Source organism: Falco rusticolus, chromosome 3 (assembly GCF_015220075.1).
Source record: "Falco rusticolus isolate bFalRus1 chromosome 3, bFalRus1.pri, whole genome shotgun sequence".
In the NCBI taxonomy this organism is placed as follows: domain Eukaryota; kingdom Metazoa; phylum Chordata; class Aves; order Falconiformes; family Falconidae; genus Falco; species Falco rusticolus.
Genome location: NC_051189.1, coordinates 68,904,778 through 68,932,668, shown reverse-complemented (window position 1 = coordinate 68,932,668; position 27,891 = coordinate 68,904,778). Strand labels below are relative to the sequence as shown.

At 40.3% G+C, this 27,891-nt stretch overlaps 1 protein-coding gene and 1 long non-coding RNA gene across 11 annotated transcripts in view; one reads left to right on the top strand and one right to left on the bottom strand.

Moving 5' to 3' along the window:
• The window catches only part of ZNF236 (zinc finger protein 236), a 93,072-nt gene extending 83,665 nt beyond the window's left edge, over positions 1-9,407 (bottom strand). For 7 of the 9 annotated variants that reach the window (XR_005103033.1, XM_037379381.1, XM_037379386.1 and 4 more), the window contains exon 1: positions 9,188-9,407. Coding sequence is in view for 7 of the 9 variants with exons in the window: in XM_037379381.1 (XP_037235278.1) it covers positions 9,188-9,302 (115 nt within the window). In the remaining 2 variants the exon portion in view is untranslated. Of the gene's footprint in view, positions 1-8,865; positions 8,957-8,982; positions 9,077-9,187 lie in introns of those variants that run through there. The other 2 variants (XM_037379387.1, XM_037379384.1) reach the window with 2 other exon arrangements.
• Positions 8,895-10,060, top strand: LOC119144267. 2 transcript variants are annotated; one of them, XR_005103035.1, is made up of 2 exons: positions 8,895-9,006; positions 9,867-10,060. It is a non-coding gene; the product is annotated as an uncharacterized LOC119144267 (long non-coding RNA). The 2 variants fall into 2 exon arrangements; XR_005103034.1 differs by lacking the exon at positions 8,895-9,006 and adding an exon at positions 9,396-9,482.
• The last annotated feature ends 17,831 nt before the right edge of the window (positions 10,061-27,891 follow it).

Here is a 27,891-nt window from a genome sequence, read left to right as displayed (position 1 = left end):
GGTCCTCAATTACCAGCCAAATACTGGGTATTGCTGAGAGTTGCACAGCTTCCTTTCATAGAAGATGCAGGAAGTGACTTTTTATTTTATTCTTCCAGTAACAGGGAGAGTATTCAGATTAATATCCCTACTGAAACCAAGCAATTGGATAACAGCAAGGACTAAACTGTTATGTTGTGTTTAGAACTGGAAAAGACAGAAAAACAGGAAAGACACTGTCAATTAAAAAAGTAACAAGCAAGTGAGCTGTATTTTGACTTTTCAGGCAGGCATCACAGGCTTATAAAGTATGACTTGGGTCTGTCTTAGTTTCAATGTAAAAATGAAGTAACAGTTTGACAAGAGTTTTTTTTAGAAGAATTAATAACCAGATGAAGACATTATTTACACTGATACCTCTACATCATAGTAAGTCAAAGTAATAACCTACATTACCATATTTCAGGGAAATCAGCACTAAAACTCAGTTATGCAATCTTCTTTCCTCATATCAGAGAAAAAATGCTTTTAGATGCATCAGCTTGGATCACGGAACAAGCCAAACACTACAAAATACTGAACCTATCTGAAAGGCTAATATTGTTGAACACCCAAAAGCATGCAGATGATGCTAATTCAAGGAATTGGCAGTTGGGTGTGAATCCTGTACTTTTAAATGCTCTGAGGAATTTGTTGATTTTAAAACAACAACAACAAAAACAAAAAAAAAAACCAAACAAAAAAACCCCCCACCACAACCCTAAACACTCCCTGTGTAAAAAGGCAAATAAAATAAAATTATTGATATGTGACATAGCATTTGATGGTCACAATTCATCATGTATCAGATTAGCAACCCTATCATAAATATCTAGTCGTGTCTATGCTCTCAGAAAAATATAAATATTAGGTACACAGATTAAACAGTCTACTTATTGTCAGATACACTGTCCAGATGGAAACACAAGTCTGCTGTTAACGAACTAAAGAATGCTATTCAAGTCAACAACAGAGAAATAAAAGTGTGATTTTTTTGTTAGAGAAGACATTAATTGGTTAAGCATATAATGTCAACACAATCACATGAAAAAACGGTGCTCTTACTAGAAAGAAGCTACTTCTTGATGACCATAAACATAGATTAAACACAAAATTAGTCTTAAAGTAAAAAATCCCCTGAAAAATAAGGGATTTGTTCAGGTCTGCATACTACAACAAATGATAAACCTCACTAACAGCTGCAAAGTTTAAAACACTGCCATTAATTAATATTAACTGCATGGAAACAATGCAACAGCTACTGTCATTTTTTTTCAACTTGCATGTTTGTCTAATTGCAACATAAATCAACCCTATTCCATCACAGCTTGAGACAGTCAAGTATCAATACAATTAAACTAAACAGGGAACACTTAGCTCATTATGCAATGTCAAACATGCATTTGTCTGTATTCTTAGTTTGTCCAAAGTGCCCCAAAACACCAGAATCAGATTTGCAAAGTACCCACAATAATAAACTTTCAGTTTAACAATGGACTTATTTAAATACTCTTAATGTTACAAAGTTATTTTCAAATTAATTGTCCCTCACAGAGCAGCAGCAATCCAGCTTCGGGTCAACTCAGATTTCTGAAAACTTGACCTCGGGAGTTGAGTCAGCGAGCAGGTGCTCTCTGCTGTAAGCCACTGCTGACAACTCAATGTAGAAGGAGGAAGACTGAATTAGAGCGCTCCCAACCATTCCTTCCTTATGTAAGCAGCACGGTGCCTCATGGCAGCCTGTAGTCCTCTCTGCAAGGCGCAGATGGGCTCATTCAGCTGTAAATGCAGCACAGCCTTATTAGATCTCTAATAGCCTGCTCACATCCAACCGAGAGGACACTGCGAATACAACACTCAAGCTTGCGGAATTCATGGATGAAAACTTGTCACTGAAGTTAAATGGCAGCTGGCAAGTCTAGGGACAGAAGGGTCTGACCCTATCAAAACCTATTTACTAATTTATGAGTGGAAAGTGGTAGGACAAGAGAAAAAAAAAAAAAAGATGGCAATACTGATGTTTTCTCATACTACAGTTGGAGTCATGGAACACAAATTACAATGAATCATTAAAACATTTTGCTTAGTTCTGCAACCATAGAAGAATCAGGTTAGTTTAACTCAGCACTCTCACCAAACAAAAACAGCAGTCACTCCTCATGACTTCTCATGAGAGCAGCAGGGCAAAGACTCAGCTCTCAGTCCACATTATCAGACCAAAATCCAAAAATCAGTCGAGACTTGCTCATATAAGACAAGTACTTTTATTACATTTCGGTCAATATCCAATCTGCAATTTAAAGTGGCACCAGTCCAGACACTTAGCTTCCAGGAGCACACTGCTGGAATGGATGTCCAGGTGCCAGTTGCTCAGCATCTGCCAACACAAAGCAGGCGTACTACTTTCACTACCACAGATGACTCCAGAAGTGGCACAGCCACACTGATACACTGCAGGCAGCAGAGAAGCCTGACAGGACAGAGAACTGATAGCTCCACTGTAGCTGGTTAGATGCTAAATAGACTGTACTGGGTCTGGCTGGGATGGAGTTAACTTCGCAGCAGCCCCTATGGCGCTCTGTTTTAAATTTGTGACTAAAACAATGCCAATAACACACCAATGTTTAGCTATCGTGGTGTTTGTACAGTGTGAAGGCCACCTCTGTTTCTCACTCTGACACCACAATGAGTAGCCTGAGGGTGGGAGAGAGGCTGGAGGGGACAGCTGACAGGAATTAACCACAGGGATATTCTATGCCATACATCATGCTCAGCAATACAAACTTGGAGGTGGTCTTTCTGAGGTAGTCTTTGCTCAGAGACTGACTGGGTATCAGCCTGCTTATGAGAGGTGGTGCATGTTTCCCTTTGTACCAGCTGACTGGGAGTTTTTGCTGGTTTTGTTTGGGTTTGTTGTTCTTTTTTACTTTCTCCCTTCGTTGATTAAACTGTCTTCATCTCAACCCGCAAGGTTTTTCTTGCTTTTGCTACTCCAGTTCCTCCTCCCACCCTACTGCAGAAGGAAGTGAGCAAGGGGCTGGAGAGTGCTTAACTGCTGGCCAGTGTCAACGCACCACATAGATATACCATCCACATCACCCCCATCTACACAGGTAACTTCAAATTTGTATTTCCTTAACCAACTCTGATAGCTTCATCTGACATTCGGGTAAATAATGCTGTATCTATTGCTAAATATTCCCAAACAGGAGTTACACTTCTTTGACAGCTGCATATGAATATACTAAACTAGCTTTTTTCAGCTGTTTGTTTTTACACGACTTGGATGTCCCATGCTTGCGACCTCAACCTTTACTTACCCAAGCCCAGCCACTACAAAATCAACAGAAACTTCAGAATGAACTAAATGATTTCCTACATGATCTTCCCGCTCCCCAAGAGGGAACACAATCTCACTACAGCAGAAAAACTCAAAGGAAAAAGACATGAGAGGTCTCCAATAGAAATTTAATTATAACTGGAAGAACTTAATATATAGGAATTAATGAGGTATGAAGGTATGAGCACAACTGTAATAGGGAATAAAATAATGAGGACCTGCAAGTGGCAGAAAGCTAAGGAGAAGGGACAAAACAAGGGCTGAAGTTATCACACAGCCAGAACTTAAACCAAGTTATTTAACTCCACAATTTACTGGGGAAAAGTCATAAACAAATTCCAAGTATAGTGACTGTAATATGGAATTAAAAGTATGCCAGTGCAATCAAAGTCTATCTTCTACTCACTGAGACCCAACATAATCCTCATACATGAAATTACATTTTGTTACTGCAAAACAGTGAGATGACCAAACAGAACTGTCACTTTTAAAACCTAAAGATTATCTTTTCTAAGGCAAAAGTTTGAGCAGTTTGTCCCTCCTATATGTTTTTAAAAGGAATTGCCTATACCTATTGTATTCAAATGGTTTAGCCCACACCACAGAAGCAGTACACCACCTCTTCATTCTTGCCTGCATGACATCACTCACCTATTCCTCTCGTCAGAGGTCACTATAGAAAATCATAGTGCACAGCTACTAAAATTATCTACATAATATAAATTCAGGAAATACTTAACCAGGGAGTTCAAGTTGCATTCTTCTTCAATAGAATATTGGAATGTAAAGCCTCAGAACTGACTTTCCCCTAATTCAATATACCCACACCTTAACTGATGCTAGAGGACTGACATGACAGGCAGCAAACAAAACACAGCCAGCTCCGCAGAGGCAGACTTAAAGCTACATCACTTTCTCTGCATTTCTTATATTTATTTAATATTTACCACTCTTCATATGGGACTTCTGTTAAAATTCAGACCCTCTGAAAGTAAAAATACTCAAGTTTTAACTGCACTCACAAAGGAATTCAGTTTATACGTGTAAAAGTAGCCTTTCCGTTTAAATACAGGACATATACTCTAGGCTTAAAAACTGCTTCAGGACACCCCGCAAGTATTTCACTTTGCTGTTCAAAGAATTCCTCTTTTGCTATTTGAAAATGATCAGACAGTTGTAGAAGTCAAATTTGCTCATTTTATGTTGCTGCTACTCAGTGACAAGCAGCACTGGTACAAATGGAAAGGACTTTTACGATCAGGAAGGAAAATTTAGGGGAAGAAAAGAAGAATGATTGTGCAAGACAGTAACAGAGTCCTCAAAATCCTTCTCCTACACCTGAAATAACAGACATAGCAAAGCAGTGACTACCCATGCATGCATGGTAACAACTAGACCTTTATTGGGACAAAATGGAAACTCACAAATTAGCAGAAAGAACCAGTGACAAAGTCTCAAGTTTTCACCTAAGTTTTCACAGGACCTAGCCATAAGCACTCAAAATATTACTCTGTATCTATAACAAATATGTCTTCAAACATAGTCTTTTCATTAGCTAAGTGAACAGTAAAAGCCTGGTATTTATTTCAATTCCAACTTAATAGCAACTCTTCATTGCTAAATTCTAATTGAAACAAGGAGTTGAGTAAGATATTTCAAAATCACACCCTTACAATATAGGCCTACCATATTTTTAAAAAAATTTCTCACTGCAAAATCATATAGCACCTTCCAAAATACTTGTGTGTTTCACGGCTTTTTCTTTTCAATTTTCAGGCACTTCTGTCAAGCTCCTAAAATATTTAAAACAAGAATCTTCTATTACACTAATATCTTAAAAAAAACACACAAAGAATGTTTTATGCAAAGTCAGTAAAACTAAAAGTAAAGGTAACAGTTTGAGGGATTGTCTTGCTAACATATCCAAGCTTAAATGAGAGAATAACTATGTTCAGAAAGGGACATGACAAAACACATACCAGTATAAATAGAACACAATAAATGTCCCTCTGCATGTTTTCTTTGTGCTGCCTTAGCTGCACAATAGCAGTGGAAATCACTTTCTAGTGTTTTAGAGACTCCTAAGGAACAGAGTAAACAGAACTGCCCCTCAGCCAGTGATTCTCAAATGAATGCTGGCAACAATGCACAGCAGACTACAGAAGATTCATATGGCCTAAAACTCTGGCAGTTCAAATACTGTAACGCAAGTTACTTAGAATCACAGCAGCCAGACTGGAAACGCTGAAGCCACACACGAATAATTCTTTTTTAACTTCCTTTCAGGTTAGAGGCTATGTCATGAAAACCTGTGTAACTGTGTTATTAGTGTGTTAACACCAATTATGTGTTAAGAGCTGCTTTTCCTTTTCTTTCTTTAAAAACATCTGGAGTAGCATTTTTTTTAATGCATTCTTCTTGCTTCATATATATTCAAGGTCTCACCCTGAAATTTTCCAAAAGACAAGAGCTAAAGACCTACCACACCTCTGTAAAATGATCTGATATACAACCACTGCTAAGCAGCCAGAACAAGAATCAAGGAGCAGCAAAACCCCAAATCACAGAAGATTAGCTTTTTCAAGCTTTTTGAGACTCATACCCCATACTTCATCCACCTCAAAGGAGAATCACAGAATGATGGGAAGGTTGGAAGGGACTTCTGAAGGTCACTTTGTCCAACCCCTCTGCTCAAGCAGAGCCACCTAGAGCCAGCTGCCCAGGATTGCATACAGATGGGTTTTTATTACCTCTACAGAAGGAAACTCCAGAAGTTCCCTGTGTAACCAATGCCAGTGCTCAGTCACCCCCACAGTAAAAAAAAGTGTTTCCTTATGCCCACGCAGAGTCTCCTGTGTTTCAGTTTGTGCCCACCAGAGAGGTCAATTTGAACAGTTCAAATTTTAAAAAGAGAGATAATTGCAAGATGGTTTTGGGAAAACACTACCAATGCAAAAAAAATTCTCTTAGAATAGCAGCCATTGAGGCCAAGACATTGTTTTGACTATTGCCATCTAGAGTTCAGTTTTTTAACATGCAAGGTGGTGAAAGTCATCTAAGGAACCTGCACAACAAAACATTGCCAATTCACCTGTATTTTCTTCCAAATAAAGCTGTATTACCATAAACATACAGACTGTACAATTACAGAGAGCAACACTTCTCTTTCATGAAAGCCATTAGCGTGCAGGGTTGTAGGAATCCTGGAGACCTGAAAAGGCACAAAACCTAAAACCATACCATTTCCTAAGCAAAGGATATGAAATTTATTTTTGTGTGAACAGCTATTTTCTAAATAAAATTCCTCCTGCTAAAAGTGAACCCTGTGGAATTCAAGTTTTCAAAGTCTGTCAGCCTGTATATGAATGGGACAAACAGCCAACTGTCCTGAGACCATAAATTTCCCAGAGTCAAGTTGTCCTGCTCAGCCAGAACTTCTTGATTCATGACCTTCTTTTAGCCACATGTAAGTGTAGAAGAAAGAGTGACACTCGCCAACACTGACTTTGCTGCTTTTCTGAACTGCTGAAATCTCAAGGACTAGACTCTAGAACCCACAGTATTTGCTTACACAGGGCAGAATCCTTGCAGCTGCAGACTGCAGAAATCTCTGAATCCCTGCAGTAGCCCTACACCCTGTAATTGTAAACTGCTGTCTGTTTCATGGAGGTAGCTTGACTGCAATTTCATAAGTTAACAAATTTATTTTTAAAAAACTTTAAAATTTTAAATACATGAAAAATACGAACAAACTTACAGTAAATTCTGTCAGCCACACCTCACCATAGGAAGGGTCTAAGATCACTGTCCAACTATAAGCACTAGGGATATGGCTACTAGACATGTTTTCTGGACAGCTTATCTCTTGATCTTTTTCTCATTCATACATCGTGCCATTATTACAGGTGCTTACACACATATGATACATGTGTACCCTTGCAAGAACTACTAGAGAATTAAGTAAAGATTTAAAAAAAAAAAAACCCTCAGCTACCAAAACTGGTAATAGCCAAAGCTCTTTGGGTTATATACTTAATACCTGGTGGTCAAAAGCTGAGATCAATGGCTCCAAAAGCAAAACAAACCAACCAAACAAAAAAACCCAATAAAAACTTCTGGTAGGAAACTATGGCCCATTTGGCTTTCCCTACCGGAGAAAACATTTTACCCGACTTCCCAACACTCATTTAACAGTACAGGTTTGGGGGGTTTCGTGGGGTTTTTTTTTGGCCTGCCAAGACATTTCAATTCTACAAAAAGTATTAGACAGAAGACTCATCAACACATTCCTCTTCAAGAGCCAGAAAACCAGATATTCTAAATATATACTGAAAATATTAATTAGTTGTGTTTTCATGACTGAAATAACCGTGGTATTTTTAGGAATAGTGTTTTAGGAAATCTCTCCCCATTCTATCTGTTACAAAGAATCCACTGCTACATGCTTGCACTGAAAGTCATTGATGAGGCTTTCAGGTCTACCCAAAACACGCGATTTTTGCAGTTTGTGGGCTTTATTCAGATACTACTCACGGATTGCCAGTAACATCAGCAGGAATGTACACAAAAGAGCCACAAAACTCACTCACTTCAAACTGCTGTCAAATAAACCAAAGCCCAGCAAAGCAACGCTGCCCTATAGTATTTTCTAGTCATGAAACGACGCTAAAATGCAAGCAAAAATTTGAAGTGTGAGACAGACTCATACATGCTTGGGAAAGAAACCCAGCTCTTTCATATATATATATATATATACACTCACAAAGAAAACGACTACAAGGGTGCCTTTTAAAGCCTCAAACAAAGCAAGCCCTTCGTCTTGTAATCTGAGAGATGGAAGAGTTGGGTCTTAATTTCACTCGTTTAGCACCCTTTATTGGAAGCTCTCATTAATTTGGCCAGGGGGGAGGGAGGCAGTGCGAGGGGAAGGGGAAAAGCGGCGGAAGGACTCGGCAGCCTTCCTGTCCTGCCCGCCGCCAGCCTGCCCGGGCTCTTCCTCCAGCCCGCACCAGCTCCAGCCGGCCCGGCGCCAGAACCGCGCTGGCGGCGCCCGCACCGCGGCCGGAGGCGGCAGGCAAGGCCGCTGGCCCGGGCCGAGAGACCCCTCTCCGCCGGCCCGCGACGGGGCCGCAAGCGAAGGCAAGCGGCCGCGCCGCGACCAGTTCCGCCCGCACGCTCTGCGGGCGAGGGGCCATGAGAGCCGCCGCCGCCGCTCGCCCAGGGGGAGGCGAGGGGCTGCAGGCAGAGGCTGCGGGGCTCGGCGGCCAGCCTGCCTCCCGCGCCGTGTGGGGCGGCGGAGCGGCCCGCTCGGTATCATTCCGCAGGGCCGGGCCAGGCTCCCTCCCCTCCCCTCCGCCCTCTCGCCTATACACTCACACAATAGACCCGGCCTTCCTCCCCCATATCCGGGGACTATATGCGGAGACCGCGGAGGCTTTTCGCCTTCTCGCGGCTCCCGCGCTTCCACCCCCGGGCGCGTATCGCGCTCGCCCGGCCGCGCAGTTTACCTGACTCGGTGCCGGCCTTGCTACTCTCCCTGCTGGGTTTGGGAGGCCGCCCCCTCGGCATGGCTGCCCCCTCCCTCCCCCCCCCCCCCCCCCCCCAGCGCGCACACACACACACACTTGGCAACGGCGGAGGAAGCGGCGGTTGGTGAAGGGGTGACGAGGGGGCGGGGACGAGAGAGCGAACCCGGCCCTATACACGGGCCGCCACGGGCTCGGCGCTGCGGGAGCGCAGCAGGCGGGGGCTGGCGCAGGCGCACACGGGCCCACCGGGGCAGGGAAGGGGGCGGGGGGAGAAGAGCGAGCGGGGAAGAGGCAAACTCACGGCAGGGCCAGGCGGCGCAGGCGCACTGAGCGCACACCGCCGCCGCGGGCGGGGGGCGCACGGCGGCCCGGTGGGGGGGGCGGAGGGGCGGTGGCAGGGCCGCTCGGCTGCGCATGCGCCGGGAGCCGCGCCGGGGGGCCCTGCGCGTGCCTGCGTGCCCCGGGCGGCGGCTGGCACGTACGGGCAGGGCGGCGCATGCGCCGCGCAGCGGGCAGCGGGCGGGGCCGGGCGCGGGGGGTCATGGCGGGGGTGGGGTAACGCCTGGCCCGGCCGAGCTTGTTGGCTGCGGGGGCCGGTATGGCGGGGCTGGTACGGTGGGGCTGCGCCGTGTCGCTGCGGCAGGGGGGCTGGCGTAGAAACAGGCGGGGCGGCCTCGGGCCGGGCAGGGCCTCAGCCGCGCCCCGGTCCCTGGGGGCGATCGTTCCCTGCCTTCCCTTCCGGCGCCCCCCGTGCGTGCAGCCTCTCGCCTGAGCCGTGCAGGACGTGGGCGCGGGGCTCGCCAGCCCCCGGGCGGCCTTTGCCCGCCGCGCCGGGCCCCCTGAGCCCTGCCGCCCGCGCCGCCTGCTGCCGGGGGGGGGGATCCCGAGGAGGTGCTAAAAGACCACTGCGTCGTTTGACAGCAATTTCGGGGTATTATAAGCCGTAATGTTTAGTTCTGCCACCTGTGATTTGTGTGCAGGGGAAGCGTGCCCTCTGGGAAAGGATCGGTAAAGATGGAGATGTGTTTATTGATAGCTTGTTCCAGCGCTTCATGGCTTTCATCGCCTCCCGAGACGCTGCTGTATGTCATCTTGGAATTCATAGGCTTCAGCCTCTGAGATGAGATTTTTATTACACCTCTTTCTTGCTAAATAAAACCTCTAATACAAAACACTCGTTTTTGATGGGTGACTTGATGATTCTTTTTTCATAACCTCAGTAGTTTGGCCTGTTTAAGATCCTAAAGTGTTTTCAGAGTTACATTTTCTTTCTGCGTCTTTTAATTTTTTAATTTTAAAATTTAATTTTTTTAATTTTAAAAAAGGGTCTATTTCTATACAAAGGGAACTGCTATGAGAATACTGCCTACGGTGATGAAACTACCTACCTACTTCCCATTGAACCTGGTTGCTGAACTGTTAACAATGTTCAAGTTATTGCTTTCCTGGATATCCCTTTTCTTCTCCCCTTATCCAATATGGCCAGCATCTGGCTGTATTCTTTATTTCTGGCCAGTTCTGTTTTGTTTATTATATACTGTTTCAGTAGCCTGTATTAAAATGGTATTATTAAAATTGCGATGTAGCCATAGTTAAGCAAGCTGCATGACCCTGTCCTTCGTTACGTTTATTACTTAAAAGTCCCTTTCTGCAGTCTCTGCAAATATTATTAAGCAGGTACTTCAGAACACTGATAAAAAAAAAAATACGGCAGGCTGGGTACAGATACTTGTAAACTATAGTAGCAAAACATTACTTAATAGTTTTCTCATCATTGAATGTTAATTGTCACTTAGTTAATTCATTTATCTTGTTCTGTTACACGTGTGGAGCTACTTTTTTTATCAGTTCCAAGTTAAATGCCTTTCAGATACCTAATTAAATTACATCTGAAAACTTGCCTTTAGCTACTGAATTTAATCATATCCAAGAATGAAATCAGGCTTTTGGAATGCAAGGTTTCATTTCTTCCTGAAGGCTACGGTTGGGTAAGCAATGTGTAGATGATTTCTTATTCTATCTCCTAGTAAAAAGTGTAGTGTATTTAATTTTCTCTGCAGAAGTGCAGCACCGGAGCATAAATACAGAAAGGCGGACTGAGGCTGCTGTGATCCTCGCCTGGAGCTCCTGCGAGCTCACTAGAGCCCAGCTACAGGCAGGGAAAAGGCAAAGAACAGCAGTGGCCTCTGGTGGTTATACGCTAGTTCTGTGCTGAAAATTAAAGTTGCCAGTTCTCTCAGCAGTGAACGACAACCTACAAGTACATGAGAGAAGGTGGCAGCTGTTCAGATGGTTTCAGTTTAGACCCTAGGGAGAGGACTCAAAACCAAAGAACCCCAACCAAATCAGTATCTAGAAAAACTTTGCAGAACCATGTTATTTTAACTACTTCTGATTTTGTCCTAACTTTGTTAGCAGTATTATCTGTATTATCATTTTTTTGAGGTGCTGCTTCTGCTTTATGATTAAGGACTTTGAATGTTGAGGTTTGCTTCAGTTTTGAAAAAAACTGATGTACATTTTACAGGACTGTAAGTGGGATTGTATGTGCAGGCAACTTTGATGGTAATGAAAATTGCACCTCATTTTTCAAGTCTAATGCAAAAGCCAACTTTTATTTGTGTTTTAGCTTTTCAATATTATTGTTCCCTGCATGCCTTTCAGTGTTCGGCAGCAATACATGGCAGTCTTAGTTCATTTTATACTGCAAAAGTCTGTGCATCATCTGTTTCAAATTTATGTGACATGTTTGTCGCCTATCAGTCTTCTAACACTTCTGCATCACTCTCTCATTCTGTACAAAACTGGTTCTGCATAAAAGTAGAAAAGACATCATATTTTGCTTCAGATCCTCAAGGAGCCTGTGGTACTGGGAGACGAATAACAGTTTATCAAGAGTATGTGGAATAAATGTTGAAGAGCATATAAAAATAACTTTTTCTTAATAAGGAAGCCCAGTGGTAAATCATATGCTCAAAATACTGTCTTACTTTACAGCCATTTTCAGTCTAGTGAAGCTGTTTAATATCTGTGTAATTCCCCTTCTTTGTCTATGTGATTGACATATTTTTCACCTGCATGTTGCAGCTCCTGGAAGAAAGGCACTGCAAGCATACCTAAACCCGTTGCTCTACTTGTTAGTGAACCCATTGTCTGCATTTGCAGAGATACTGATATTTCAAAATGATTTGTTGTATTTTTTAAATAATAAAATAACCTATTACAGTCTTTCTCTAAAGTCTCCGGCATTACTCTAGAGGTGCTACACAGGAAAATTCTCCGTTTTGGGGTGTGCCCTAGCATTGCAACCCAGTGCCTCCTCAGGTGAGACCCTAGCAGACCATTACTCATGCTCTGCTGTTCATGCAAAGGAAACGTGGGTCTGTTTCCCAGATGGAATCAGTAATGTAATACAGAGTGCTAGATGGTTGGCCTTTAACTCCTTCTATCATTAATTTTATTTAGTATCAGTAACTTCTAGGAAGAAAAGTAGCTATAGCGTCAGCCCTTAAAATATGCAGTGTTAAAAGTTATGCTTGTTTTTTATCTACAGATGAATAATATAGCAACAGGGAGGGTAAGGTTCACATAATGCCACAGAACAAATTGAAATCTAGGCTTTACTACCAGCTAGCGGTACTAGATGTGCTACTGAATTTCAAGGCAAATTAGTGAAATCTGGTGAACCATTTCAGTAAAGCTACTTACTAAGTAGGGTACTATTTACTGTTACAGTTGTCAGACCCTTACTGTTGTAAGATACTATTTTTAGTTGCATATGTCTTTGCCACACTTGAACTGTTTGGACTAAAATTCCCATGCCAGCTGTCTAACTAGTTTGGATTTGGTTGATATGAACAGACTGCTTCTATTTGTCAGATTATGTCTCAACCTTTTTTCAACCTTTTTTTTTTTTTTTTTTAAGAGGGCACATAAAATTATTTGCTGCATTCAACCAGCAAAACCAGTGATTGAAAATTTTGATGATAGCATGAATTTTTAGTCGGGATGAATCCATTACTCTCTCCAATAAAACTTCAAATTTATCCTTTTTATGTGTTTTAAAGAATTCATGAGAATGTGCTCAATAATTTTTTTCCTCACCCCCCCTTTTCATTTTAAGGAACTGGGTCATGTAACAGCTCTCTGTCCATGTTTTCCAAGCTGGGTCAGTTAAACCCATAGGTGTGTAGTACTCCAGGTTGGCAAATCCCTCCACGATTTCCTTAAAATAATGACATTTAAATAAGTATAATGACATTTGAATTCTCGTATTTTAGCTCTTGCATGTCTGAATGCTTGTGAACTGGAAACAAACATACTTCTAATGAATGTATTTTTGTACCATGGTTTGACTTTAGGCAACGGCATTTTAAGAAAAAAAACATCACAATTTTCCAGCATGATGGAAATACTGATATAACAAAGTAGATCTGTGTTCAGCCAGAGGTGAAAGAAATAAAGGACATCACTATACCATACATACACAGTACAGCTGGGCCTCTATAGAAGGGTGTTTTGATAGCTATACCAGCACATTGGCCTACTGTAGGCACAAAACCACAAATACACTTAGAACTTGACTTATACCTGTTGCCAAAATGAAATAAGTTGTACCAGAAAGAGCAACTGTATGCTTATAGGACATAACCTGAACTAGACCCTGCAGTAATGTGGAATTGTCAATAAAAGCAGCAGTTCTCTCTCACATTACTATAATAGCAAAAGCTAGAATAGACCTGTTGCCTATTTAGCATGTATGCAATTGTTAAAATTATATGCTGTGGGAACTGCAGTATACATTTTGTATGAAGGATTTCACTAAAGTAGTAGTTTTCCAATGTTAATATATTAATTTCCAGGGAAAGATACATGTTTTCTGCTTTGTTGGATTGGTTTGTTCATTTATTAAAGAAAGGGTGCCTCCTGTTCTTTCTTGATTTGCTTTTGTGCAGCTAAAGGACTTAGGTTTCCAGCCCTGACAGATAGCTTGCTTCTAAAGATGCTATTCCAGTGGAAAACAGTACTTTAGTGAAAAACTAATACTCTGTAAAAATCTAATATTTACACTTGTTACAAAAAGCATTTAATGAAAATTGAAAAGGTAAATTAAAATACTTGGTAGCCACTTGAATAATACCCATCAAATTCTCATTGGCAGCCATAAGGCTGCATGTATAGTTCAGTATTTTAGGAGAAAATTCAGCATAGTAAGGTAGTAAACTGGTGTACTATAGTATATTGAGATAGTACGACTGTATTAAAGGTGAAATCTTTGTGTATTTTGAGACCAAGATGGCTACTCCAAGAACAACACTGAGTCTAGCAGCTTCTTTTAATATATGCTACTGAACTTGGTATGTCACGTCTGTGTGATTTTCCCCTGCTACCAGCTAGGCCCTAACTCAAACGGATCATCTTACGGATAGAAATCACATTTGTTGTCAGTGTTGGAGTTCTAATTGGATTGCTATGAATTCCTACAAAACTGTTACTGAGGTTGGCTCCTACACTGGGATTTAAAGGCTCATTCCACTTTTGAAACTGAACACAGATATCCCAATTTTCTTGTGCAGCTTTCCTAAATATACAGTAATTTCTATCACATTGATCAGTCTGAGGCTCTATGATTAGAGCTGTGTCTTTTCTATTGCATTTGATTCTCCCATTTTTCTTCTGTGTCTGTAATGTATACCCTGTGGTGCAGGTACTCCACAGCTGAACTGTATTTTGTTTGCGGATGTAACATGCCTGGCAGACGTTCCAGTTGTTCACATACAACCTGCTAATCTTCCAGCAGCTTTGCTGCAGGGATGCTGTAGTGTATTATCTGCAAAACAGTATGGGGTGTTGGGTTTGCTTTGCGTTTGAATCTGTTTAAATCACTTGTCAGAAATTTACTCTAATAAAGTTTCATGATTTCTTCTAGTGAGGTTAGTTTCTGTGTTGTCTGTACTACTTGAAATTGCAGTTTCTGAGCTTTCTCTGTACGTTTTCTTTGTGCATCCTTTTTTGGGGGTTATTACATGATCCTTCTGTTTTTATGATCATACATTGTATAATTTTAATCTGTCTTTCTATGGTTGCAATTTTGCTCTCTATTGTCAAGTAATAATACAGGAGTCTTCATAATCTACTAGGTTCACTGATGCCTTACTGTTGTATTTGGCATTTAATTTCCTGATTGTATGCTGCCTTGTCTTGGTGTCTTACAATAGGCTGAGATTTTTTTTCTGGTTTATGTTGCCTTTTTTTTCCCCCCTCCTCCTTCCTCCTCTTTCCTCTCCTCTTCCCTCTCCTTTCTCCTTTTCCCTTGTCTACAAGTTTTGGCATGATTTCTTCCGCTACAAGTGTGTGACCTCAAACAGAAGGTCCATCCATCATCTTATGTTTTCTTCATAGTACACCATGAGTGATTTTACCTGATCTTGTAGTTTGCTTGTCTTCTCTTCTGTGTATTGCTTTTTGATGGTTTCTAGTTTTGGGGGTGGGTTCTCAGGCAGGCTTTTTGCTGTGTTTCTGTTCTTTTCCTATGTTACGTGCCAAATTATTTCTGAGACTGCTCTGTTGGAGAGTTGCTGTCCATATTGCACATGTCTGTATCTCTTTGTAATCTTAACACGGAGCTTTTACATATTTTCATTCAGTCTCCTGAAGCTTCATTCCTATTTCTAATTTATGAGGATTTTAATCTGAGAATTACAGAATGCAGCTTTCTTACATAATTCAGAAATGTACTGGTCTGTTGCTTCCCCAGATTCTTGACTGCAGTTGTGTTTTTTTTAAAAAAACACAACCCTTTCATTAGTTCTTGAGAGAATGTAAAATCCTAGAAGTCCTCTAAAAGCATGAACTTCCCTGCTCTTCCCTTGGTATATCCAGATGCTGTTGGAATATGTAGTAGTCTTTACAAGTAATGACCAAGATCTGTCTTTTCAAATGCATTCCTATGTCCATTTTGTTGTAAAGAATGCCCGGCTACTAAATATATTATCTTTGTGCCTACAAGTTTCTGATTTCATGTACGTGCAAGAGTAAGCTTGTTTCTGACACATGCATGTTTCATATGTTGAAAGAAAAGAGTACAGGCTCAGGACTTCATTCTGCCCACCACATATAAAGACCTCTCCTGCAAAGCAGTTTCTGAAATAAGGCTTTCAGTTCATAGAAATTACACTTTACGTACTTTTTTTCACCATGAAGACTATGTTTGGTAAATTGGTCTTTTCATGTGAAAGATTTTTTTTAATAGGGGAAAAAAAAATCCTTGTATTTGGACACCTTGTATTTGTCCAAATATATTGGATTTGCTTGTATTTGGACACACTACTGAGCCCTGGTATCTGGATGCTGCATAGGCTGTAGTTTGACAAGAAGTTTGACAAGACAACTCAAGTGCACAGGAACAGTTTTCCTCAAAAAGTTTTCCATGGAAACAAACTTACAGACTTTAGAACTAGACTTTAGGCTAAATACTTTGATCCTGAGGAAGAAAAAATAAAGTTTTCCAACTTCATTCAGGAGGGGGGAGATCTTAGCTGCTATAACCCGTGCTAATCCGTGCTTTATTTAGATAGGTAGCTAAGGGATTTTTATAACTTCACAAGCATATATTTTTCCTACTGGTTGATGGGAGCCTTTCACACTGTATCACACACACAATTATTTATTAATATAAATGAGCCCACAGTGAGAAAGCATAAAAAGAAGTGAGTATATGCTTGCAGGGAATATAAGGGTAAGAAAATAAGCCATTATTTTCCTTGAAGTCAGAGAAAAATCAAATAGGCTGCCTGTTAAAGAAAAAACCATGGCAGAAACAAGTGCTTGAAATCTAAGATCCAGGGTGAGGGAAGCAAGTCTAGCCCTGACTGAAAGAAGCGGCATAGTACACATATCAAAAGCTTGACAAAAGGGAGATAAACCACAGCAGATTGTAACATCAAAACAAAAAATTTGGTGATGAAGGTGAAAGATGAAGTAGGTCTTCTTGGTGGTGAGGTAGTGTTATGTATTTTTAAAAAATTACAATCTAATGAAGAAACTCCCCACTTCATCAAGGAATTATGAGTCCACATGGACTGAGATTTGAAGCCTAAATCAAAAAAAAAAAAATTATCATTGGCTTTGTATAACCGCCCAGCAAAGCTGATGGTGTTGGTGGCAGTATCCTAAGGCCATCAAAGGAGCAGCCAAAGCAGGAAATGGAATAATCATGGGCCGCCTCAGTTACGCACAGCAATCGGGCAAATACTACATCAGACCATAACACAGAGGTCACCATCAGCAGCCGTGTCATGGGCAGCTGGTTAGGGAGAGCCCAGGAGGGGCTGCAGCCCGTGAGCTGGTCCACAGCAGCACCCAAGGGCTGCCTGAGGGCAACACAGCTCCAGGGATGCTCTACTGCTTGGCTGCATAATTTTCTGGGAACAACTCTCAAAAAGGGTGTAAAAGAAGCACCTTTTCAAAAAAGGTTGGCTAAGCTAATTAAATCCTCTTAGTTCAGCTGGAATTTATTTAGGTCATCTCCATGTTGGAAGCACAAGGCCAGCACACCCCGCTTATGAAGAAAAGTGTGGGAAAAGGCAAAGGAAAACCCACATAGCTAAGGAGCAAGTGACAAGCATCATGAAAGCAAGGATGACTCTTCAAAAAGCTGACGTCCATATTAAAAACATAGAAAGGGTCATAAATTCTGGCAGGTAACATGTAAAAGCACAGTAACATGAGACAAGAAGAATTCTGAGGAATCTAGCAGAAGGATCCACAGGTAACAATAAATCTTTGTTCAAATACATCAAAAGAGGGAAGTAAGTCAGAGTTTGAAGGGCCAGGATGGCAACTGTGATATAAAGAGAGCACTCAAGGGAGGGTTAGGCCATTGCAAAGGGGCTATATTAATTACTTGCGTCAGCATTTACTGCACAAGAAATTGGGCAGGTTCTGATCTAAAGTCTTCTTTGTGAGATACTCCTCAGAGGACCTGCGTGGAGAGATGGTTATAGAAGACAACATATGGAGCAAATGGAGGACCAAAAGAACAGCACATCACTAGGGCAAGGTGGTGTTCACAAGAGTTTTAAAGGAATTCAGTTTAAAATAGTTGAATAGCTCCTCAAACATGACAGTGGTGAGTTCTTGCACAAACCTGCCTTGGCACCCACAGACCAAGGACAGTAAAAAAAGTTTTAAGAAGAGGCCTGGGAAACTACAAAGCTTTTAAGCATGGCATCTGTACTGTGCAGTTGAGCCAGCAGGAACAGAGTTACTGAATATCTTGACAAAGCCTTATCAACAGTTAGGTGGGTAACAGTGATGTAGTTCACATAGCTTGCTTGGTTTTTCCATAAGGCTTTTGACAAGTGTCTTATTAGAGGCTTTTAGGGAAACTTAGCACCACGTCATGAAAGGGGAGATCCTTATATGGTTCAATGGTTGGAAGTCAGGAATAAATGGTCAGGTTTTGCAGTGGAAGGTTGTGGCAGATGAGGTTCCATAAGATCTATGCTAGGGCCTTTGCTGTTCAACATGCTCATAAATTACTTTTAAAAGCACATTAGTGGTGAGGTAATCAAGTTTGATTATATTAATTTATTCAGGGTAGTAAAACTTAGTGACTGAGCAATAAAATGACAGCTGAAATTCAGTGTAGATAAATGTATAATGATGTACATGAGGGGAAGAAATCCTAATTTCACTTACAAGAGCTCTGAGCTGACTGGAGTGAGAGCTGGGAGTTATGGTAGATAGTCACACAGAAACATCACTCAGTGCTTGGTAGTGATCAGAAGAGTAAAATATTAGGAGCCATTAGGAGAAGAATGAAGAACAAAGAGATAATGTCACTCTGCCGTGACGTAAATCTGTGGTTTCACTGTATCACTGACATGTTGTGCTGGCTTTGTCCTTCCCTGATACCTCAAAAACATACAAGGAACTGGAGAAGATTTAGTCAAGGTCAAGAAGGATGATCAGTGATACAGAATAACTTCCATAGGAGAAATTACTTAATTACAACTGTTTAGGCTGAAAGCACATGTTTTCAATGACAAGGGACAAGCTACAGAAAAAGGAACCAGGAAGAAACTAAATTATCATTAGGGGCAACAGATAATCATTAGAATAATTAAACACACCCCCCCCCAAAAAAAAAAAAAAAAAAAAAAGTTGAAGGAAAAGTCAAAAGGCAAAAATCATAAAAATAGGGAAATGGGGAAACTAAGATACTAAGCAGAATACCTTTTAATAGCACCCGTTAGTCCCTGAGGGCATCCAGAGATTTCAGGAATGCTGCCCAGCAGTTCTGTGCACAAAGACTTTGCAAGATGCGTGACCACAACTGAATGCAAGATACTAGACTGAATATTTTTTTTAACCAAATACAATTATTTCAATACTCATTTACATTTAGTTTTCAACTGTTGTATGGTTTTTTTTCTCTCTTTTAACTATTTTGTTGAAATGTAGATTATAAACACATATCTTTTGATATACTTTAGAGTCCAACTCCACATGAAGCTTTTGGATGACCTTCTGGGACTCAAAACTAAACAAAACCCATGATAAATTCCAATTGACATCAGAAGGGCAGCTATTTGAATGAATTTTTCTTTATAATATTTATCAGTATTTGAAAAATACACCAGCTCAAAAATACATGTCAGCATCATAACAAATCTTTATTTTAATATTCTTCCTTATTTAAATAAGGAAAAGAAACAAATTGTTCATCTATTTTCTACCTTAAAACACCATAGGACTGAGACAACCAGATAGTTTCCAACCAGTTAATGACTGCTGGCCTGATGTGGACCATTAGTGGCTAAATTACTATGGACTGTGGTTAAAATCACTGCAGGTGTTCTACTTAATGAAGTTTTAGTTAGGTGGCAGATGACTGTAAAATGTTGGGGTTGTGAGTCATCAGTACAGGAGAAAGAAAAGGTAAATGCCAAGCTGTGTTACATCAAAGACAGACATGGAGGATTGCCCTTTACTGATGTAAGTTGTAGTCTTTGTTACATTCAGTGTTTGCTGACCTGGGCCAAAATGTAGTTGCCGATGTATATGTGGAAAGCTCTGTAAATTGGTGGTAGATTACATACGTTCCTATCTATTTTATAGACACTGTAGACAGCAAAGGCAGATGAGTTTACTGAATTTTCAAAAGCCATACAGAAAACTAGGGGTAAAGTAAGGGTTAAACCCCCCATCTTCCTGATTCCAAATTCTCCAAGAGGTGATGAGGAGAAGAATAAAGTGTGAAAACATCCTAATAAAACAGCAAACAATAATTTTGTATGTAGGTCTTAGGAGATGAGCACTCAACACTAACAATTTTAGGGATGCCAGTAATTTAAAACATCATTACTTTTATGAAGGGTGTTTCAGAACTGTCGCCTTAGTTGGTCCCTACATAACATGAATCGGGTAATATCACTTTTATGAGAAGAACAAATGATTTCGTAATAGCATATGCCTGGACTCAGTTTCCAGGTATGCAGTCAACTGCACAGAAACCTGATGCGACTTTCCTGGGGGGAGGTTAAAACAATGGCGTGCTCATCTTCCATGTGAGTTACCTGCCTGGGCTGACTAGGTCATTGGCACAGAACTTCGTCATTATTTTATTACCAAAGAAGTAAAAGAAATGGGTTATCATTATTGTGGACACATGAATAAAAAGAGATGGAAAATTACAACAGCTTGTCTCTGAATTATTTACTGAAGAGCAGAGGAACATCAAGACTTTGGAGCTGTGATTTAAATATTACATCATTTAAACACCCGTTGCCTCCTCCCCTCCTCCCCAGTATTTCCTTCTTTTTTAAACTGTTAACATTTGTTGGTTTTTTCAGTGTTCACTGGCATTCCATGTCTTACTGAACTTGTTTATTATTCTTCTGTTTCATACAACCCACTGCTACACCTCTGTCCACATCATTCTACCTACTTTGTTGGTGTTTGCCTTCCCCAGCTGTCTTTTTTCACTCCTGGCAATTTGTCAGAGGTAAAAGCAAGTGAAATCTTTAAAGACGTTGGATACAAAATTGTAATACCCTTCCCCTTACCTCAGTGTGTATTGCCTGATTTTTCTGGGGCTTGTAGCTTGGCCAAGTATGGATACCTTTCTAGGGAACTTCAGCAAGTGAGCCTGCTGATTTTCAAGTTCTTGTTTCAAAGATGTACATAACTCATTTTTTAAAATGAAGTAGCTGAGCCATATGAAGTGAGCTGTTATCCCCCATGTAATTCTTGAAAATCACAAAAACATTTCATCTGAAACATTGACTGTCTCTTTTTTCCTTTTATTTAAATCTGAAGATGACACATTCCAGAAAAGATCAGCCCACACAGTTAAATTGGCAATGAAATTGAAAATGGTCTTATAATGGGAAAAATGAGGCAGTCTTAACAGCAGGTGTCAGTGTGAACTCTGCCTGCGTAATTAGAGGTGAAAACAATCTGATTAAGAAGTTTCAGTGCCATCACTTGAGATCGTCAGTTGTGGATCTTAAAAGCTCCTTTATTACTCAGAAGTAGTTTCCAATATTGTTGTTTCACATGTCTGATATATATCAAATAGTTACAATATCATAATCAGGCTATATTTCTGTCTTGCCAGCAATTTTCACTAGCAGCAGCACCATAATGAAAACTTTGAAATCACACCTCTGAAAGCAGCAACCGTATATGTAAATATTTGATGTTATATAATATTATATTTGCTTTATAGAAGAATGTGCTAAACAAGTGATAAGGTTGGTTGAAAAGACAGACTTAACTCTGAAAAGACAGAAACAAATAAAATATAATTTTGAAGAGATTTGAAGAGTTGTATAGTCAGTGAGAAAAAAGAATCTAGTGTAGAAAGTCACTGAGGCATGTAGTAATAAAAATCAATTGTCTGCAGAGCTGGCTGAGCAAGTTGTAAGAAGTTAATGAAATGAATTAAATTAGAAACACCTGGTAACTAGTAAAGTAGGGGGGGTCAGGGCAGAAGAAATGAACACTTACTTTTATCTTGAAATCCGTTTAGGTATTCCCTCTTTTCTTCTGCTTTTAGCCAATACATTCATCCACGTTTCTGTGCTAGGTGGAAAAAGAGTTTTTCTGTTACCGCAGATCTTTGGAGTGCCTACCTATATGTCTTCTCCAGTACAGGTATTCCAGCCATTACACTGTTGGGATATTTAGTTTCCTTTTTTTCTGAGAAGAGGCATAGAAATTTTTGTTAACATGATTGCTTAACCATCTGGTTTACGGGAAAGCTGAGGGTAATCACAGATCAGGCAGCTGCAGGTTTATTCTATACTAGACTAGATATGAGATAAGAATCTTAGTCAAACTAGAAGACATATGGAAGATAATTATTCTTTTAAAATTTCTGCTGTACATATATACATACATATATATATATCTGTACATGCAGTGGAGCAAGGCTGGAAGGCAGCCAGGTTCTCCCAGCTGAGAATTCCCCTGGCACTGGGGGACTCAGCTGGCATCCAGCCTGCTTTGCTGGCTCCTGCCCTGCTCCACTTCTGTGCCACAGAGCTGCAAGTACCTCGTCCTTCAGCTATATTCAGCTGGTGCACATAAAGAAGCTTTCACCAGGATTTTGGGGCAGTGTGAGTTGGCCCTGAGAATCAGTGATCCATAACTGCTCCACTGTTCAGCCCCCTCAGCACCACCAAAGATGTTTCACCTTTTTGGCTGCACGTTTTGTATGACTCCCATGGTCTATTGCCTGAGCGACTCCAAAATGGGAATGTGTTATCCTCCTGATCCCTGCAAGGTAGAAAAGTTCTGATCCTCCCCATATTACACTTGGGAAATTAAGGCAGTGCTTTGTTTCTGCCGACTTTGAAATCTGTGTTTGAATTCAAAGAGCTAAATGGCTTGAGCTATGTCTGTATGGCCTGGAGGAGCAGGAGATCAGGTACGAGCCAGTCCTGCTGTCTGCGCAGATTTCTTGTTTGGAGAGGCACCTTGATTTTCCAGATGAGAATCAAAGTGATAGTCAACATGCAGGCAGCCCCAGGGTGCTTTGGCTTTGGCCCCAAGTAACAAGACAGCGTAAATACAGCAGAGATCTGAAAGCGGGAGCTATTACAGCAATTAGATGGCCATAACTTCAGCATGGCACAGCTACATTTTATGAGATTGGGACTCAAGAGTGGAATCCAAAGCCTGAAATTTGGGAGCTAGACAAAGTGAGGATAACCCAAACGTGTCATGTTCTGAGGAGCCACTTGAAATTATCCCAGAGGTACTGGTAATATGTAGGGCTGTCTGAAAACTCATTCTGTATGGGACTTGCATATCTGTATCAAGACTGCAAGGTAAGAATCTAGATTTCCTGAGAGTAAGTAGTTACAAGTAGGAAGGGAGCAAGTAAACTTTGGTTGTACTGTACCTTCTATCCTAATGGCTAGAGCGTTCAGCCTGCAAACGGGAGACACTGGCCCTTCCATTTTGTCTCTCTTCAGATGGAATAATTTAAAATCAGCAGCTCTTTAGGACTACCTTAACCATTGGGGTACTTGATCTGCTTTGGGGCGTCATCATCTTCTTGCAGGTTTAAATGGGTTGTATTGGAGGCAGAGAGGAAGCAGAATCCTGTATCCTAACAGTTTAGATGTTATGGACTGGGCTGAAAACAGTTTGCCCAACACAAGATAGGAACTCTGTGAAGGAGCGAGAATTAATGCTCTGCTGTCTTGGCTCCCAGGACAGTACTTGAAGTGGGGAGGCACTCATTTCTGATTACTTAGAATACGGAATATTGACATATTCTGCCTTTAAGTGTAGCTCCAGCCAAACATACTGCCTGGGTTTAATCAACATACAGAAGAAACAACCTGCAGCTCAAACTGTTTCAGACTTCAGCTGAACGCTGTGTCGCCTTTGTTGCAGTAGGATTAAAATAACAGGGGAAGGTGGCTTGTTAAAAAAAAAAAAAAGGAAACAAAACCCCATCCTTACGGATCTGGCTAACAAAAGTGATTCCAACTGAATGAAACTTTGCTGATTTTGTCTTTACTTTCCTGAAGCCTCCTACTTGTCCTCAGCACTGGTGGGAAAGGGATAGGTGTATGTCTATACTAGCAAATAACCTGTTCCCAAGGATATTCCCAGGCACAGAAGCCAACTGGCATGGGCTGACTCACAAGTACACCAGTAAACAAACACAGCCAGCCTCCAGAACATGGTGGCTGGATGCAAATCCTTGGGTGGTAATGATCCCTGGGATGTTCTAACTCCCAGACCATGCCTGGGAATTGCTTGGGAGACTGCTAGTTGGTACAGGCCAAAAGCATGCCAGAGACTGCTCTAATAATTTCACAGCAGTCATATTCCAGTGTCTGGGAATGCTCACAAGCACTGTTTAATTCACTACCATAGACATAGCCTTAGGTTCACCAGCGTATTCCACAAACTCTTTTCAACAGTGCAAAAATTATAAAGGCTGGTGATTATTGGTGAAGAAACATTTAAAATTAAATCCTGTCTCAAATACCTTTTTTGTTGAGAACCTTTTCACTCTTGAGAGATACAAATTTATAGTTTGGTTCTGGGTTTCTGGTCTTGTGGTATTTATCATGTTAGTGCAGCCAACCTTTTAATGACTCAGTAACATAAACAATCTTGAAGATGTCTACAGGTTTTGGAATTAATTCTGTGACCTTTAGCGCAAATTTAGGAGTAGATGACTAAATTTAAAGTGTTTTGTGTTGTTCTTAATATTCAGAAGTCGTCTTCTGTGCAATCTTCTCTCTCCAACACCTATTGTTGTCTTTGAATCCAGTTACTTATTTAGAAGACGTTACAATTTTTAAACTGTCATTACAGGGGCTTAATTTTGGGCACTGGATAGCATATTATCTATAGCTGTCATTAATACCTGTAGCTAAAATGCATAATTTGTTATTAAATGGTACTAGGCTGGCAGAGACTCCCAGAAAATAGTTTTTAAAGACTTTCGGGTTTTGCAAAATATTGCTTAGTTTTCTTGTGCAATTAGCTGTGCTTATTATATAGGAATTGAGTGAAATTATAATCATGTTCCACATTAACATGATACAGAAAAACTGAGGCAATAAGGTGTGAACAGAGATTGCCTATTAGTATTATCTTAATTTGTTAATTATCACAGTTTAAAGTCTTATAATTCCTACTTCCTACTGCTCACTAAATTTGTTTGTTGTGCCCTATGTTAGATTAGCTAAAAAGGAGCAGATAATCCCCCATAAATTTTAAAATCTATTTGTAAGCACCTAACATATGAAAAATAACTGATTAGCCTTTACATTGAATTTAACTTCTTTTCATGATTCTTCCTTCTTCTTACAGTCCTTTGGTTGCAAATTTTGTATGAGAGAAAAAAGGTGGGGGTTTTATGCCATCAAATATTCTTTTCACTTGGAAAAGAAGATCAACTCAGCATAAAGAAAGCATAAAGAATTCAGCTTTAACCTGAATAAAATGGTTCCTTTTTTCTCCAAGTTATTTATTCATTCAAGTATCTTTATCTGAATTGCTCTTTACTTACAGAACTAATTTAAATCCTCTGAGCCCACAAAAGGTCAGACAAAAGCTTCTGTCACAGCCTTAACGCCCTTCATGAGTCATTTTGTATTTTTATGTAAGTTTTTTCAAATCATGATGATAAAGGAGCAAGGCCCTAAGAGGATCACACTGAGGATCCCGTTGTTGGCACAATTATCCATTATATTAAGGATATTGTTTTACTTTTTATGATGAAATTATTTTTCAGTGTTTCAAAGACAAGATGTACAGAAAACTAGCTCATAAAATTGAGGTAAGGCAACATAAAGAAGTCAGAACAGAAAGAAAATGGCAGCTTTTATTACAGCATATTTTTAAAAGGCCTGTTGGTATCCAACTGTTGGAACAAGTCTGCAGCATTGAATCGGATGGTGTCATTGTTTGTGCAGGTTTGCATTTATTAACGCACAAAAAGGTTGGAGTAAATATGAATTCATACAAGCATTTTCATTATAAAAGTGAAGCTAAATAAGCAAGCAATAAAATATTATTCTTCAGTTATGCCATATCCTACCATCAGCTGAAAAAATGTGTTTTTAGAACTTTTCCTTCCTCTCTGTTTCAGTATTACTAATTCATTTAAATCCTTCCTGCTTCTACAGATAGCATAGTCTCCATGTTGTGACATGATATTCTAGTGCTATTCCAAAATATTCCAAGGGTATTAATATAAAGGTAGTGAAAAGAAATGTAAAATTATGTAGCAAACAAAACTAGGAATAATGGTTAGAAGACTCCATTTTTAGCTATTTTATCTAGCTATTAATTATCATTGAACCACCTATTAAAAAAAAAAGTCATAAATATGGGTTGGGACAATGCGATGCATGAATTTTTTGTATTTTATTTTATTGTGTTAAGCATATTATGCATAAATCAAGTATTACCATTACCAGTTTTCATGAGCAAAGCAGTTCAATAAATAGATCCTTAGGACTGGGAGTGACTGAAGGTAAATAGATTTGTTTAAAGTACACTATGAACAGAAGACTGCAGTCAGTGTCCTCAGCGTGTAAAATCTGTGAAGTTTGGTGTTTTCTTGTAGTCTCATGACTCTAGAAGCTGGTATATTAAAGAAAATCACCAAATACCATGAGAAGCATGACATAGCAATGAGTTCTCAGCACTAGAAATTTGTGTCACTTACTCAACCTTCAGTAAAGCTCAAATTTGCGATGTTGTTGCATCTCAAACCAGCTGTATTGGTTCTAGCTACCTGGTCGCATTAAATCTCCTCAGTTTAGGGAACTTCAACTAACACCAAAAGTTGTGACATCTTCTCTCAGTTTCCCACTTTTATTGTTTTCCCAATTCCCAGTTTCATTGATTTCAAATCAAGGATGAGGTTGCAGTGCGTGGTGGTGGTTTGCTTGGTTAGCCTGTGGGATCTGTGGTTTGCTGCGGTTTGTAGTTTACCGTCTTTTCCAGGGGAGCTGAGTAACACAGAGTGCAGCTGAGCCAGCTGAAGCTTTCTGCTTTTAATCACAGCTGATGGACAGTTAACTGCTGAGATTTAACAATGGAAGTAGCCAATGTTAAGGAAAGTCCAGGGACTATAAAAGTGAAGAAAAAAAGAGCATTAAAAAAATTATTTTTACAGGGTGAGATGAAGGAAGTACAATTTTCTCTTCAAATTTAGGGAAATTTGCTCTGAATTGATCTATCTCTTACTCACAGAACTAATTTAAACACCACATGTCTTTAAAAGGTAAGGCAAAATCATCTTTCACAAACTTCATGGTCTTTGTAAGTTACTGTATGTTTTCATGTCCATGCAGATTGTTGTTGACTCAATATGAGACATCCAAAAAAACCCCCACAGTCTATTAAAAACAGGCAAGGCAGAGAAATACAGTTTCTTTAATGCATAAAATCTGACTAAAAATGGAAAAGGCATGAAAAGGACTTGATGCAGAAGCTGTAGGATGTTTTCTAATCTTGAATAGGTACCTGATGGAAATTACCTACTGATGAAGTGCTGCCAGACAGAAGAAAAGATCTGAGGATTAGCGCTGCAGCTGGAGGATTCATGAAAGAGCGATATGAAAATAGAGGGTAAAGGAGGGGAGAGAGGAGGCTCTGCAGGCATTTGAAATTCATAGACACCTATTAAATGAGATGACATAGAGAAGAGATACTTGAATGAGTTAGATGACCCTCAAAACCTATGTCAACAGGTCCAAATGGAGGAAGAGATCACTAATGGAGGAGAAATAGAGCTGAAAAACAGGTTTAATCACTGAAAAGAATGGGCAAAGAACAGACAGAAGTATAAAACTTGTTTTCTGGAAAGAACAGGACTTACCTCTCTAGAAAAGGGGGAAAATGGAGATAGCCAAGGAACACAACAGGAGAGATAATGAGGTAATATAGGAGACTGTGAATTACAGAAATATAAACTTGTTTGTTGGAGAGACCACTCAAAATCACCCAGTC